At 46.0% G+C, this 15,804-nt stretch overlaps 1 protein-coding gene and 1 long non-coding RNA gene across 5 annotated transcripts; both read right to left on the minus strand.

The window, feature by feature from the left end:
* Nucleotides 1–49: 49 nt before the first annotated feature.
* On the minus strand, nt 50–14,294 carry capn10 (calpain 10). Of its 4 annotated transcripts, none has more exons than XM_060059397.1 (14): nt 14,019–14,294; nt 13,460–13,688; nt 7,913–8,044; nt 7,202–7,398; nt 6,758–6,987; nt 6,043–6,175; nt 5,574–5,740; nt 4,736–4,995; nt 4,226–4,428; nt 3,325–3,589; nt 2,929–3,122; nt 2,793–2,838; nt 1,207–1,395; nt 50–1,132 (listed from the first exon to the last, which is right to left on the minus strand). In XM_060059397.1, the coding sequence occupies exons 2-13, from the start codon at nt 13,601–13,603 to the stop codon at nt 1,366–1,368; spliced, it is 2,001 nt and encodes a 666-aa protein (XP_059915380.1). In that variant the 5' UTR covers nt 13,604–13,688; nt 14,019–14,294; the 3' UTR covers nt 50–1,132; nt 1,207–1,365. The 4 variants fall into 4 exon arrangements, with proteins under 4 accessions (XP_059915380.1, XP_059915379.1, XP_059915377.1 ...); XM_060059396.1 differs by having other exon boundaries at nt 1,203–1,395; XM_060059394.1 differs by having other exon boundaries at nt 1,199–1,395.
* LOC132463336 (uncharacterized) lies at nt 10,578–10,981 on the minus strand. Its single transcript, XR_009527011.1, has 2 exons — nt 10,929–10,981; nt 10,578–10,844 (listed from the first exon to the last, which is right to left on the minus strand). It is a non-coding gene; the product is annotated as an uncharacterized LOC132463336 (long non-coding RNA).
* Nucleotides 14,295–15,804: the final 1,510 nt, after the last annotated feature.

Raw genomic sequence — 15,804 nt, forward strand, 5'->3', positions numbered from 1 at the left:
AGCATCCGTTTTTGTAAGATACGTAGAAACAGATAAACGTAGAAACAGATAACTGATCATAATTATAATTTATTTCAATGCAGTGGCAATTAAATCAGAACGGGCATGGAGCACCCAACATACACGCAACAGAACAGTAATTAATATGGCACTGATTTTGTTTTTGTCCAGTAAGCTCTACCAGGGACTACATAAAGTAGGCCCAGAAGTAAGAACAGACATACGCTGGCAGCTGTCAGCCTCTCTCGCGCTCACTATCTCACTCTCACACATACACACAGTAAAACAAGTGCCGTCTCCGGCCAACTGCCTTGTTCTATTCACATTTCAGAGGATACCCAACAGACTGTCACAACATGCCGTCCCTGATGCGCTGCATCAGTAGTTTCTGCCCCCCCCCCCCCTTCCCCCCTTCATCCGTCCACCACAGCCACTTTTAACACAGGTTCATCTGAGGTCAAATCAGAGCTCCTGGCTTTGGGAACGGAACCAGGAAGTAGAGGTGGAGGGGTGCATCATGGGAATAGAGCTGCATGAGGTCTCTTGCTGGGAGACAGATACTAGAGATAGATGAGTGTTTTTAATCAAGGATCATGAAGAGGTAATATCGGTCAAGGACGGTTAACCAGTTGAGTGGACCCTAGGCTGCTGCTTTTGGGTAAATATGTGCCAAAGGAAAAGTGTCACTTTAACCTAGCCTTGCCTTCCAGGAAGGGCATGTTTACAGCTGGCAGACCCCTCCCACCAGTACATCATCACGCGTTGGGTTATTCCAGTGACGCATTGCACTAGGTGAACACTGACGTGGTTTTGCATGGTAGAGTGTGGTATTGCATCAAAGAGTATGACATTGCGTGGTTTGGTGCGTGGTGTGATTGGCTCCGATACCAAGATCTGTCCCTTTACCAATAATAACCAGCACCCCTTCAGCCTCCCTGCCAGTGCCCCAGTGTGGACCCTCATGAAAGGGGGTCTTTGTGGCGGGCACAGCAGCGAGCGAACAAGCTCCAGCAGCAGGCGTCCTCCTCAATGGGGGCCGTTTGTTTACACCCGCTAGCGCCGTCATTCTTCATTAGCAGCAATGATGCTCATCAGCTAGCCTCTCCACTATGAAGAGTACTGCCTAGGAGTCCTAACAAAACACACACACACACACACACACACACACACACACACACACACACACACACACACACACACACACACACACACACACACACACACACACACACACACACACACACACACACACAAACAGCCTCTCTGTGGTGTGTGTGTGTGGCAGGGTTTGTCGGTCGCTTCATGTCGGCCCCGGGGCCAACGAGGTCAAGCTACGTGAGAGGGGCAGGAACACGGCCCCCACATCTAGCTCTGCATCACAGAGATGTGAGACACCTGCCGACAGAGAGAGAGAGACAGAATGAGAGAGACACACAGAGAGACAGAGAGAGACACACAGAGAGACAGAGCCACAGAGAGACAGAGGGAAACAGAGAGACAGAGGGACACAGAGAGACAGAGGGACACAGAGAGACAGAGAGAGACAGAGGGACACAGAGAGACATAGGGACAGAGAGAGAGAGAGAAACACAGAGAGAGAGACACAGAGAGAGAGAGGGACAGAGAGAGAGAAACACAGAGAGACAGAGAGAGGGACACAGAGAGACAGAGAGAGAGAGAGACAGAGGGACACAGAGAGACAGAGGGACACAGAGAGACAGAGGGAAACAGAGAGATAGAGGGACACAGAGAGACAGAGGGACACAGAGAGACAGAGAGAGGGACACAGAGAGACAGAGGGACACAGAGAGAGAAACACAGAGAGAGAAACACAGAGAGAGGGACAGAGAGAGGGACAGAGAGAGAGGGGGACAGAGAGAGAGGGACAGAGAGAGAGAGAGAGGGACAGACAGAGACAGACGGACAGAGAGACAGAAACAAAGATAGAGGGACACAGAGAGACAAACACAGAGAGAGATACACAGAGACAAACAGAGAGAGAGACGCAGAAAGACAGAAAAAAACACAGAGAGAGGGACAGAGAGAGAGAGAGTATGTTTTATAGGACACTTCTTAACAGTAGACTAATCGATTTAATAGAGCTTGATGAACATGCATGGGAAGACAAAGGCAGCAATTTACCAAGCATCCTCAACGAGTTACTGGATGTACATGATTCTTATCGGAATTAATTTGCACATTGTAAACACAGACATCATAAGACCAAGAGGTTCCCATAGTCTGCAACTATAAGGTCTGATATTAGGAAACAAGTGGTTCTCACGGTCTAAGTCAGGAGTCTGGTTACTTGTCAATACGAATACCGAGAGTCTGAAGTGTTTCTCAGTTCATATTGAAATAAGAAAGAGGGGAAGTTTGGTGGAGAGGGCTGTCATGGCTGTGGCGTTAGGTCTCGTGGTTATGGTTAGTAGAGGAGAGGAGCTTTCTTTGAGGTGCAAAGAGAATTTATACTAATTCCTTTTAAATATTGATACCATTAGTAACCACAGGTTACATATCACTATTTATCACTGGTGTATCATTAGGATGCATTTTAGTGAGATAGACAGAGAGACGGAGTCACAGACAGATAAAGAGAGAGCGAGAGTGACGCAGACGCAGAGCGAAAGACAAAAAAAAAACACAGACTGTGACAGAGAGGTGGTTTTAGAGAAACTGCAGTTATTCAGTGCCATTGACCCAGACTACACAACAAAGCAAATAAACTTAACACTGTTAGCTTGAACTCCATTCCACAACTTGACATTTCTGTGGGATCTAATTGAACCTACCTCTTGAATGGTGTTTCCCAGCAGTTCCTGGCTTTTCATCACCTTCCTGGAAAAACACAACACAATATAAATCGGTATAAATGCCTTGTTGTGTTGTGAGAATAAACACCTTTTGTCGGTTTTTGCTTTGATCTACCTGTATATCCTGCGTGCCACAGACACAGTGAAGCTGCCTGGGAGTTCGGGCTGGTATGTGGAGGGAATTATGGCATAGGTCCCAGCGGGCAGGCAGCAGGCCAGACTAACATCCTGGGTGTAGCAGTGGGGCACGCAACTAGCTACAGGCTCCTCATCCAGGGGTAAGGCCATCACAGACACCCCTTCTGGGACCTGGACAGGCCAGACGGAAACACGCACACACACACGCACGCACAAGCACACACACACACACACACACACACACACACAATAATATATCTCAAAGTGAACAGTGGTCATTAACTGACGACATACAGGTCACATGTCAACGTAAACGCTGTAAAGCATACAATGACTAAAGAAGGGAAGAAGAGCCTGCCAGACGTCTGCAGACCTTGTAGACGTGGAAGCCGATGGCGTACAGGTCGGCGTCCGGGCGGTTCTGCCGCAGGCTGACCCGGACGTCGACGCCCGGCGACGGCGGCGCGTCAGCGTGGCCGCCGAGGGACAACAGGAAGCGGGGGTTCTTCCGGTGAGAGGGGGAGTTCCGGCTGCCCCCGGCACTGATCCCTGCCACCCAGCCGCCCTGGAAGTCACAGTGGTCCCACTCGCTGTCCGCCAGCAGGGGCAGCGGAGGGCCAGCAGGGCTTCTCATGGCGCTGTGGGGAGGACACAGACATTCACTGGTATCAGGTTCATAGTGTGGCTCGGTCGGTAGAGCATTGCATCAACACGCCCACGGTTAGGGTGCGAACGGATGCACTCTCGGTGGCGCAATTGTAAGAAACTTTGGATACAAGCGTAATTAAACCACCTAGTTCAACTGTAGCAAAACTTTGGCCAAAGGCCAGACTGCAGGGAATGGAAGTGTACTTTTTACGAAGCATCAAAAAATTACAAAGGAAACCCCAAAGTAGAAAAACCGACGGAAAGTAATACTGCTGAATGAGAAGTGAAAACATGATGTGGTGTACGGAATATAAAGTTAGCATGAATATCAAAACAATCTGGGCTACGACCTGGTATGCTGAAATAAAGGGTTCCTGGTTCAATTCTAGTGTCAAGTTGCTGTTGCGCAAGACACACAACCCTCACCTTGCATGGCTGTCATACAGGGTGAATATTGCGGAGATTGCTTTGATAAATTATGATGCGTGCGAACAGATGCCTTAGAGGTATCCCTGATACAAAGCACTGCATAGTAGTTGAAGTGGCTGGCAAGAGCCCCATCTTAAGGCAACCCACTGACCGTTGGCCTTTACCAAGCTAGCTGTTAGCGGACTAGGGGTTTTAACCTGAGCGAGACCGGGCCGGAGGAGAAGGCCCTGAGGAGGAAGCTGCTCTGGGCTCCTGCCAGGAAGGTGCTGGGGATCAGAAGGTAGTGGCCCGGCTGCAGGTGGCCGTGGAGCACCACCTCCCTCTCGTAGGCGTGGCAGTGTGTGGACGCAGAGGGGGCCTTGTTCAACACTCGCGCCAGGTTGAAGCGCTTCTTCTCTACCTGGTGGCAGACCAACGCAGACACAGAAGACACTATTTTGCTACAGTTGAATCATTCGGCAGAGGGCTCTTTCCGTGTCAAACTACAGTGAGTTCAGATTTAGGACCTTTCGATGGAGGTATGGGTGGGGCATTTTGCTCAAGGACACCTACAGGTCGTGATCGTGGGGTATCGAACCCGGTACCTTTGGGCTTGGAGTCAGACACCCTAGTCACTACCCAATCGTGCCCCAAAGGGAGACTTGATTTGCAACACTGGGGAGATGGTAAACAAACTATAGCACATGCTCTTTTATTTTTTTGCCTACCTTCCACATGTGCAGGGCTATGGCCTGGTAGTGCTGGGGTTGAGTGTTTGGGCCGCCCTCTAGTGGATTGTGTGCGTATCGCTCTGGGTTGCCCCTGCATTCCCCTTGCTGGTGCAGGGAGACCAGCACCTCGCCCCTCTCGCTGACTTTGAGCCAGAACTTGGGGTTAGTGGCGTAGCTGGTGCAGTTCCGGCAGCCCCCCGCAGTGACCCCCCTGGTCCACCTGCCCGGCAGCTGACGGCTGTGGCTCAGGACGCTGCCTGCGGACCAAAGGAGGTCAGACACCAGTGCTGCTCAATGCATCCCCGAGGGGCACTGGAAATAGAGCTTATTAGATAGTGACGCACCAAACATTGATATGATCCAATCACAGTTCATATGTGAATGATACTCATATCAAAGAGTCTGCATTGAAAACCCAGAAACAGCAATTTGTTGTTTTTGTATAAATATTTTTAAATGCACTCACTAAATCTATTTGAATTAAGCTTATATCAAAGGCTGGAATAAACCATATTCATGATTCTAAAAAGAGGACCCTGTAGCTATGTTTTTTCATATTGATCTATAGGTAATTATAATATCATATACATTTAAAAATAATAATGCTCCAGCATTATTATTAATATTTCTGCACATAAAACCATATCACGGTTATCATGCGCATGATGTGAAAAATCGTGCTCAAAGCATCAACTCTGTGTCCGAGAACAGCCCAGAAAGTTGGACCATTAATTCCATCTGACATTATTGGCTCCAAATGGCCCACAACACTCGCATTCATAGAACTCTTCCAATAGCCGCGCTTCATGGTTGATCTGATGAGCGGACGGTGTACCGGTGAAGATGCTCTTCAGGTGTCCGTCCTCAGTGATGGGGTAGCCCACGGTCACGTCGTCAAACTGGGAGAGGAACTCTGCCTCATCCACCCAGAACTCCCCTGCCTCCAGCCGGCCCTGGAGCTCCACCCGGAGGGCGGGGTCCACAGAGCTCCAGCAGGCCTCGCTGGGAACACCCGAGGAGAGATATACGTGTTATATATACGGTTTAAGAAAGAAAGAAAGAAAGAGAAAGAGACACACACACACAGACGAGGGGTTTTGAGAGGAACCGCATTTATTCAGTGCCATTTTCCTGGACCGAATGATTAACAAGACCTACATTAATCAGCCAAAATAGGAATTGTGTGCATCACAATAGAATGGGATAGTAATAAAAATGAAAAATAAATAAACTGGATGCGAGACATCAACTGTTAACAGTTTGGATGTGATACAAAGTGCTTTCCCATGCATGTGGTCACACACCCTTTCAGCCAGGTCCCGCGTCGTCCCCAGGGGTTTCTGATCCTGAGCAGTGTCAGGCGCGCCCCTGACACCGTCTCCACGTCCAGCCACTCAGTCACACTCATAGCGTGGTACTGCTCCAGATCAACACCACCTGTAGCCATGACAACCATCCAGATCACTTCAGTCTCGGGGTGAACTCAAAAAAAGGCTCAAACTACCGGTACTCTTAGTTTGGATTTCACTATTAAAATATTATCCTCAATTTAAAACTCAAAAGCTTTACAACGCTTTGACACGTGCTGTTGTGTCATGTGTATAAAAAAAACACCGGCAAGAGATATGTGGACGATACCGGGGAGACTGGGGATGGTATTTAGCCAACTTCCAAGCAACTGTCTGTCTGAAATTTAGGGTCCAAAATTGCCAAACCTTTTAGAATATTGTATTTTTACCCGCCTGCAAGAATGGAAACATCTATTGGCCAGAGGCCACACATGTAATGAGCTATAATGAGTAGGCCTAATCACCATCATTAGCTGGTGGAAGGTGTTCAATTTGGACCATCCTTCTTTAAAATTCCATGAGATAGCCCCGCACACACACACACACACACACACACACACACACACACACACACACACACACACACACACACACACACACACACACACACACACACACACACACACACACACACACACACACACACACACACACACACACACACACAGACCTCCAGGGCTGCTGTGGGTGGAGCAGCTGAGAGCGCAGAGGTCCCTGACCGGGCGCAGCAGACGGAGGTCCAGCCTCCTCCTCTGGAGACGGTCGCTGTCTTGCCCCGACCCCTCCGCCTCATCTGCCCCTCCCTTCTCCAGGCTCCACCGCTCTGCCAGGCCGCCGCTCAGGTCCACCAGGGCCTCGGACACCTGTCCTGCCCACAGACTCTCGTAGGAGCCATGGAGCCTGGTGGACCACAGAGACATACATGAGTGGACCGACAATGAACTCTATGTCGACATGAAATCCCCAATAAAGGACGAGGAGGACAAAACTTTATATTTGATCACGAAAATCGTAATCTAAGCCACCTTGAATCATCAAGCCTCAGCGTGAGATAAGGAAAAAAGAGCTTTGAATTTTAAATCATGACATCTAAAACCCTTCACAAGCTACTCACTTAGCATAGGCCTTCTCCAGTAGTGCTACCCAGAATGCCGTGGGGGAGTGGCACCGAGAGAAGCACAGAGTGGAACCAATGCAGGGCAAGCGGTCATCGATGGTAACCATAGTCCAATGGCCCTTCTGCCAGATATGAAACTGGAAGGACCCCTGGTACATGCAGTCCCCCCACAAGGGCTGGTCTGGAGGACAAACCTAGGTGTGTCATCGAGGGAAAGCAAGGGAGAAATACTTAAAAAAAATCCAGATGATGTTAAGTGCCCGTCTGCTTTGTGAAGTGGGCTGTGACCAATTCTACCAATGAGGCAGGTGTGCAAGGCTGAAAGTTAGAACATGAATTTCTTTAATGACATTGCACTATTATTTTATCATTTCGGCAACTTCTGAAATGACAGATATTTTTATGCTTGCATCCCATTGGAGTAACCATTAAAACAATTCAATGTGTCAAGTTTTATTTTATGAAACAACCCATTTAAATGTTAATTGCTCACCAATAAATAAACATTACTTTAGACAAACATTTTTATATTTTTTCATTACATTTACCGTAAATGATTGCCCTCATATTGTTCTGACATGTTATTTCTATCTTTGTAACGAACTTTTAATTTCCTAGTGTTTGAACAGTGCTATATAAACAAACTTGCCTCGTCTTGCCTTGCAAATCATGACGAGCGTAACCACACAGGTGCATATATGACTCTACCTTGTTCATCAGATGTTTGTTCTTCAGCAAAAAAGTGCAAGCACAGAGAAACCAGCAGTCTCCCAGCAAGCCCTGTTTAGCGTGGCCCTCATTGATGTTGGCAGGGAAGAGAGCGGGACAATCACACAGTTCCTGGGTGGGTGACAAAATAAAAATACCATGAAGAAAACAAGGGAGGTGGCGCATCGGGTTAAAGCGCGTACCATGTAGGCACAGTCCTGACCGCAGCGACCCGGGTTTGGATCCTGCCCGTGGTCATTTGCTGCATGTCCTCCCCTCTGTCTCCCATACCTTCCTCTCTATCTCTCTCTATAATAAAGCATAAAGAAATGCAAAAATAAGTCTTGGTTGGGGAGGAATTGGGGGGAAAGGAACTTTGGCTTTGACTCAGTGACGGTTTTAGTCACGGGCGAACCGGGCAGTCGCCCGGAGCGCCATTCTTTCATGACACGTGGGAGCGCCACGATCAGATAAAAAAAAATAATAATCATCTGCGCCGGCTTTCTGTGATGTATCATAACATTGTGTGGTGAATTGGCATATTGGCGCCCCATATGGCTGCAGGCGCACCTGCTTTTTGAGAAGGTGCCCTACTTAAACTCCCACCGAAGTCCGTAGGGCCACCAGACCCCCCCCCCCCCCTCGGAAGGAGTATCGCCTGGGGCATAGAACCGCCACTGCTTTGACTCCCTGAAGTACATGAACCACGACATGATGGAGGTGATAGGGATTGGAGCCCGCGATTGTTTCCTGCCGGAGCCCCGCTGCCCGCTGCTGCGAGGAACCACCACCGCGGGGCCACTAACACCTATATTTAAGCATCCATAAACTAGCATGCCATGGGACGTTTAACTCATTGGCTGCCAGCCATTTTCAGTGCAGAGAGCTCCATACTGCCAAGCGTTTTACAGCATTTTGACTGATTTCCAAAGACCCACTGAACAGTGAGTTCTATGACTATGTAAACACTGAAACTACCAAAAGACAGAGTAGACTCTCTTCTTTCATCAGGAAAAAAACGTTTGTTTCTACCTTTTTCGGTTCTTTAATAATCGGCAGTAGAACATATGTTGGTTTCACCAAAAACACCTGTTTTTTACCAAAAATGGAGAAAACTTTTTTTTTGCTCCATAAAACAGCAAAAACAAAATTGAGACAGGTATTTGGATAGGACAATAATAATTTATTTGCAAATATATAACCAGTATATAATATAAATATTAAAAAAAGAAAATTCTTCAAAATGTCAGTTGTACAATTCTTTCCAGGTATGTATTTCTGTATGTTGTCGCAGCTATATCAAATCCTGTGTGTGTGTGCGTGTGAGTGTGTGTGTGTGTGTGCTTGTTTCCACCCCTACACAAAATAGTTCAGCTCAGTGTGGTAAGCTGTAAAACACTCCCCTTCGTGCAAGGGGACACGACATGACTGACACCACATTTTTGTCTCGCTGCACAGACCACTGCGAGCACAGACCCTACACCTCCTTGCTGGTCTCCCCTTCTTGCTGGTGGGCATCAGGTGTTTGAGTTTGTGTCTGCTTAGCCCTCCGTCTAGCCTGCTCTCTGGGTCAGTGTTATATGGCGCTCTCGCAGTACGTCGGCCTTCCTCCAAGTCCCCAGACCCCTCAACCCCCACACCTGCCACTTCCTCCTCCTCCACCTCCTCCTCCTCACACCCTCCCACATGTCGCTTTACTGTCCAGGACTTCAATACCCTGTGAATGAACTCCAAGAAGGTTTTACACTCCCCTGGGTTTCTGGCTCGGTAGAGGACAGAAACATGCATAGTTGGAAGAGATAGGCTACAAACTTCTTTGACCAGTTCAGCGATCTTCGGATGAAGGGATAGTATGCAATATTATGGTCCAACTTGTCTACCCAATTCATGGATGCATTGTACGCAACAACACACTCTGGCTTGAGCTGAGCAACCTTGTCTTTGTTTCCCCTCCTCCACACATCAAGCATGCTATCTTGGTGGCAGGTAGTCACCATCCTCACCAACCGTTTGTCCTGCCATGCTACTACCATCACCCTCTCATTGTGCCGCACAACTTTTTCCCCCACCCCCAAGTCAGTCTTTGTCATCTCGCTGATGATCTGAGGTTCCCCCCTATGTTTCCTCAGTGTTCCACAGACGTTGGTTTGCACTCCCAGTTAACTTTCACACAGTGCTACAGAATTGTAGAAATTATCCATGAACAATGTATAACCATGACCTGGTAGACAATCAAGGAGAGAGAACACTATCTCTGGCAGAGTACTAGCTTCCCCAACATAAGGACGCATATTGAAGCAGTCTACCCTGTGGCAGAGTCACACAGTATGTAGGATTTGATTCCATATTTCACAGGCTTTTGTGGGTTATACACCCTGAAAGACAGGCGCCCCCGCCACTGCATCATACCCTCATCAATGCAAATGTTTTGCCCTGGTTGATACATCTCCTTGAACTTTTCCACAATGTAATCTAACACTGGGCGGACTTTGTACATTTTGTCAGTTGCATCCTGTGATGCATTATTGTTGAAATGAAGGAACCGTCTTGCCGAAATGGGGCGTGGCATCTACCTCATCAACACTCCAGTACAGTTCACGGCTAGGCTTTTGATGTAACCAGTGAGAAAACTGTGAGAGTCCAAAGAAAGTTTTCAATTCTGGGACTGACACTGGTTTCCATGCATTCCCTCTGCTATATGGCAGATTGTCAGGGTGTGCTTCAAAATATTGACTTGCATACAGGTTGGTCTGATCCACAATATTTTGGAGCAGCTCGTCAGTCAGGAAGAGCGTCAGGAAGTCAGCTGGCAGGTCACTATCCAGCTCCGCAGCAGCCCTCCGGCGTCCAGGGGTTGCAGTGAAGGGGAAATTGTTTGGTTGCCAGCCAGCTTGATGCCAGTCATCCCCGCGACCTCTGCTTGATGCACGACCTGTAAATTATAGAAATATATAAAATTACCATAAAACATATTTTTTTATTGCTGCGGTGTGATGTGAAGAATACTTTTTTTTACCTTTCTTCTTCGCTTTGCCAATAGGAGTCGGAGCTCTGCTGGATGCACGACCTGTAAATTATAGAAAAATATACAATTAGCCTACAATAAAAAATATATATATATTGCTGCGGTGTGATGTGAAGAATACTTTTTTTTTACCTTCCTTTCTTCTTCGCTTTGCCCACAGGATTGGGAGCTCTGCTGGATGCATGATCTGTAAATTGAAAATTGCTTCACATCAGTAGGCTGGCAACAGATGTTACAATATGAACTAGTGGGACTAAATGGCGTTCAATGTGACATGGACTGAAGCTAACAGTGGGAGTGCGAGCTCTGCTGGACGCACGATCTGTAAATTGTAAATCCCTTCACATCAGTAGGCTACTGGCAACACATATTAGCTACAGTAATGAACTAGTGGGACTAAATGGCGTTCATGTGACGGACTGAAGGAGGAGAGAAGGGGAAAAGTTAGCTCTTACCTCCCTCACGTCTTCCTGGAGACGCGTCAGGGGATGAGGCTCTGCTGTTCCCGGTTGACGGCAACCATTCATCTGACGAATCCGGGTCAGGTTCGCTGAATTCATCACCTGATGATTCGGAGGTGTCTGCTGAAATACGCTGTGTAGGCCTACTCTCTCTACTTGGCCCGGGTTTTTCGTCAGAGGCTTTATCGCAACCAACCGAGTCGATAGCGACACTGAGACACATACTCTGTTCGAGTGTTAGCTGTCTGAAATTTCGCTCACGTTTCGCGGGCGCCATGCTCACTTTCTTAACCCATTAGGCTACTGTTTCCTCATCTCCCATCCAATTTGGCACAGCGCCCCCGCCCACCTAGCGGCTCAGTTCGGTAGTACATTCTCTGTTTACAAGCCTGATTTTTTGTGACAAGGTGCTCCAAATCGCTCCCCAGCCCGCCCCGTTGAAAAACATAATTGACGTCTCTATAAATACAACCGCTGACTGCCAATGACGTCTATAGACGTCAATTTAAATACAACCGTTGACTGCCAATGATGTCTATAGACGTTATTGGCAGCCAATGAGTTAAGATCCGCGGAGACCATAAACATTTTCAAAATGCAGCTCAACCTGTTTAGGCTTCGGCTATTCATTAGTTAGTTTTTTTAGCTTGATGTGTTTTGCAATGTCCATTGCTTTGTATTGTATTTGCTCTTTGTGAGGTATTGTGTGACGTCCAATGACGTTTACTCTTCAAAAGGTACTATTGTGCCTTCAAAACAGTCTGAGTTTCCGGGAATTTCGGGTGTTGGGACCTTTAGATCGGAGGAAATCACCTTGAACACTCTGTAAAGTCCAGATTTCCCTCAGAACTTTGTGCGCAAGTAGAGCAACCCGAGCTTCAGAGTTGACGTCACAACAATGGCTGCCCATTTCATTGATAGACTAAAGTGAACTTGCAGCAAGCACTAAGAGGCGAACTTAACACCCATTCTAACATTTGCATTACGATACATTATAGCTAACAATTATAAACATGAACTGATCAATTCTCCCTCATGTTCAACCATCGAAAGCAGTTCTAATAACTGATTCATCTGATTCAGGAAAGAAGCGCAGAGAGGTCCCTGCGGGCATCCGTACTTGTTGTTGTTATGAAGTCTAGTCACACGAACAATCTGTTTTTCCGGTTTTATGTCATTAGCCTACGAACGTTTCCTGAACACTCTTATTTCGGAAGAAGGGAAGGTTTACTCAAAGACACGTAAGAGTTTCCGAACCTCCGAGCTGCTATTGAAGGCGGCATATAGTTATTATGGCACGTTCACATTGCTGGGAATTATGGGGAAAACATTTTCGCGACATCGGTAAGTTCTCGTGAACGACACCTCATGACGCTCTTATGATTCTACTTCCGTTCGGCAACTGGGGGCCAGATTTTTGATGACAGAGTTGCCCCGTTGGTGACGCGCATGAACATGGCGGAACATGAAAGTTTGATAAAAGAATCAACCATCATATCACATACTTCACTATTGATTGACGTTGTAGCCGTCTGTAGGCATCGACTTTGCTCAGTTTTAAACGTTGTGTACTGGTAAACCAGCTCTAGATAAGGGGCAAGTTAGTCCATACAGTGGCAATACAATGTGCTTCTAATAAATAAAATAAATAGTACATAATGAAAAGGATAGTAGGTGATAGGCTACAAGAAAATAAAGGCGCGCAAACTTGAAACTGATCCTACTAGGTTCTGTATATATTACTATACTCTTACTATTACTATATTCTGACTGTTTTTTATCGGATAGAAAAACCCTGCTCTATGATGAACAGCATTAGATTTGTTGTAAGCGTGATCGTCATCACTGACGAGGCGTCTCGTTGTTACCAGGAGTCCAGCCAAGGACCATGAACAGGCCTCAGGTACCACTTATTGTCTATTGCACAACTAATTGAGCCATTCAGGAAGGGACTATCCCTGGGTTTTTTCTTCCTTTGTGTTTTGGGGAGGTTGCGATGCACGTGCCAAGACTTCGAATGAAACATTTATAGTTCCGTAAATAAAACTTTGATGGATTTACCTGTGGGCGCCGCCAGGTGACCTCGTCCTGTAATCGCGCGAGGGGAGAGGAGCCATCGGAGAACAGCGAGCGATCGTCCGATGGAAAGTCTGAGTCGTCGAACAGAGTGGCCCTTCCACCTTCCCCACACTTTTCAATATCCATTACTTATCTTTTCCCTGACCACAGGTGATCCTTGACTTGACCAGTCTAGATCAGTTGGCAATGTCATCATCCCGGTAGTTTTTACCTTGAATAGTAGACAACAGCAGTCGCGTATTATACAATGAAAACAATGGTTTCATGTTAATGTAAAGGGCTGATTAGAGGCTCTGCCCTTAGCAAGAGTCCGCTTTTATGTAAAGTAGCCGTTCTTATATTGTGTATTGCATCATCCCTAAAGCTAAGGTTAGACATAATTAAAAAAAATAATGGGTGAACCTGATTATCCAGTTATTGAAGCCACACAAGTGAATGCTAAGACTGTTACTGAACAGAAGGAACATATTTTTGTGCATGTGGAAAACCTAGAACACGACAGCAGACGGATTCATTACTGGAGTAAACCCTTACATCTTACCTGTCATGTCCTACACTGGGCTGCACCATCGGGCGTTTTGATGCTAGTGATACCATTCCAATAACGACTAGCTTATTTTAGCTTATGTAGCACGACAGGAGCATATATACCTTAATGTAAACACTTTTTGCCGGGATAATATTTAAGTAATAATGCTTATTTTACCTCACCCTGCAAAAGATTAATAATAACATAATTTACAGCTTCAGTGACATATAACCAAAACACAAACACTCATGCTCTTCCGGTTGGATACTGACTTGCCCATTCAAAGAGTGAATCCTTCCGATGCTATTGAACACCAGTGCCACCTAGCGTAAGAAAATGAAATTACCACCTGTCTTGGCTGGCAGAAAGGGCTCTACCAATTACTGTTGTTTTTTTATGATATGGCATTGTTGGTAGATATGGTATGGAGAAACATTGAGAAAGTGAATGCATTAATACAAATAATGCACACAAATAAAGATATCTCCAATTAAAATATAATATTTTATTAGGTCAAGACATAGACAACAAAAACAACTATTTACAATGAAATCTGATGTTGTGCGTTTAGGGAGGTCTAGCGTCAATGAGTGGGAAAAGACCTGTGCTATTAATGAAGTTTGATGCAAAACTCACTGCTTTCAACAAGACCAGCATGAGTCATCATGGTGGGCACCCTATCCATAAGCCTTGTTATCTATAGCATTAATAGTATAGTATATGGAATTCAAACACAAAGTTTAAGAAACCGATACTGTGTTTTTTTTTTTAAGATTTATTTTTGAATTGTTATGCCTTCTTGTAGAGTGAGATAGAGAGGATGGTATGGGAGGACGTGCAGCAGATGACCACGGGTAGGGGTCGAACCCGGGTCGCTGAGTTCAGGACTGAGCCTACATGGTATGCACTCGACCAAGTGAGCCACCGAGGCACCCCAGCATTTTTATGTCTGCCAGAAACAAAAATCACTATCGATTTTAGGCAAGGCCCCTGTACAAGTGACATCATCTAGGACCCCAATTCACCAGGGCGATACCCTGTAGGAAACAAATGAATAAATCCGTCAGACTTGTTTTGGTCATAAATTGTTCAGTGATTTTTTTTCCATTCCAAATCCATTCAAATATACCTTTTGCGTGACACTTCTGAAGATGTAGGATGTGACCTGCGGCCCCAAGATGATCGGAAAGAACCCTGGTTTCAGGAACAAATGCAATTGCAATGATGATGCTGAATGTATTTGGGTCAGATGGAACCCCTGATCTTAAGCCCACTTCCCCCTCAATGCTTGTCACTTCTGATCAGCAGTACCAGATCGTTTATTAATACATTATAGATAGAAAGATAGGTAGTGCGATTTTATGTTTGTATCTTTAATTAGTATTTTATTTTGTTGAACTATCAATTTTCTTGATATAACTATATTTGATTGGTATGCACGTTTCATTTTCAGAGACAATCTGAAGGTGCTTGACAGTGAATAGAAAAATTCAACACACGTTATAGTTTTAAATGATACAGCAACATAAGGCCTGTTTTAAAGGATGCCTTGGGTAATAGATAATGTATAAGTACTATAACAATGGCACGTAACAATGGCACGTTAACAAAGGCTGTGGTTATGCAAAAAGTCACAAATTCTCATAGGTTAAGAAAGTATGTCATATTTGTCACGGTTGACCTACTTTACAGTCACTTGTGCCCTTTTTCTCTTCTGCTCAGAGTACAAGATATAAGTGCAAGTCTTCCTCTGACCTAAAAAAGCACTTTCATTTTATGACTGGCCTACACACTTCCT

Source organism: Gadus macrocephalus, chromosome 8, assembly GCF_031168955.1.
Source record: "Gadus macrocephalus chromosome 8, ASM3116895v1".
In the NCBI taxonomy this organism is placed as follows: Eukaryota; Metazoa; Chordata; class Actinopteri; order Gadiformes; family Gadidae; genus Gadus; species Gadus macrocephalus.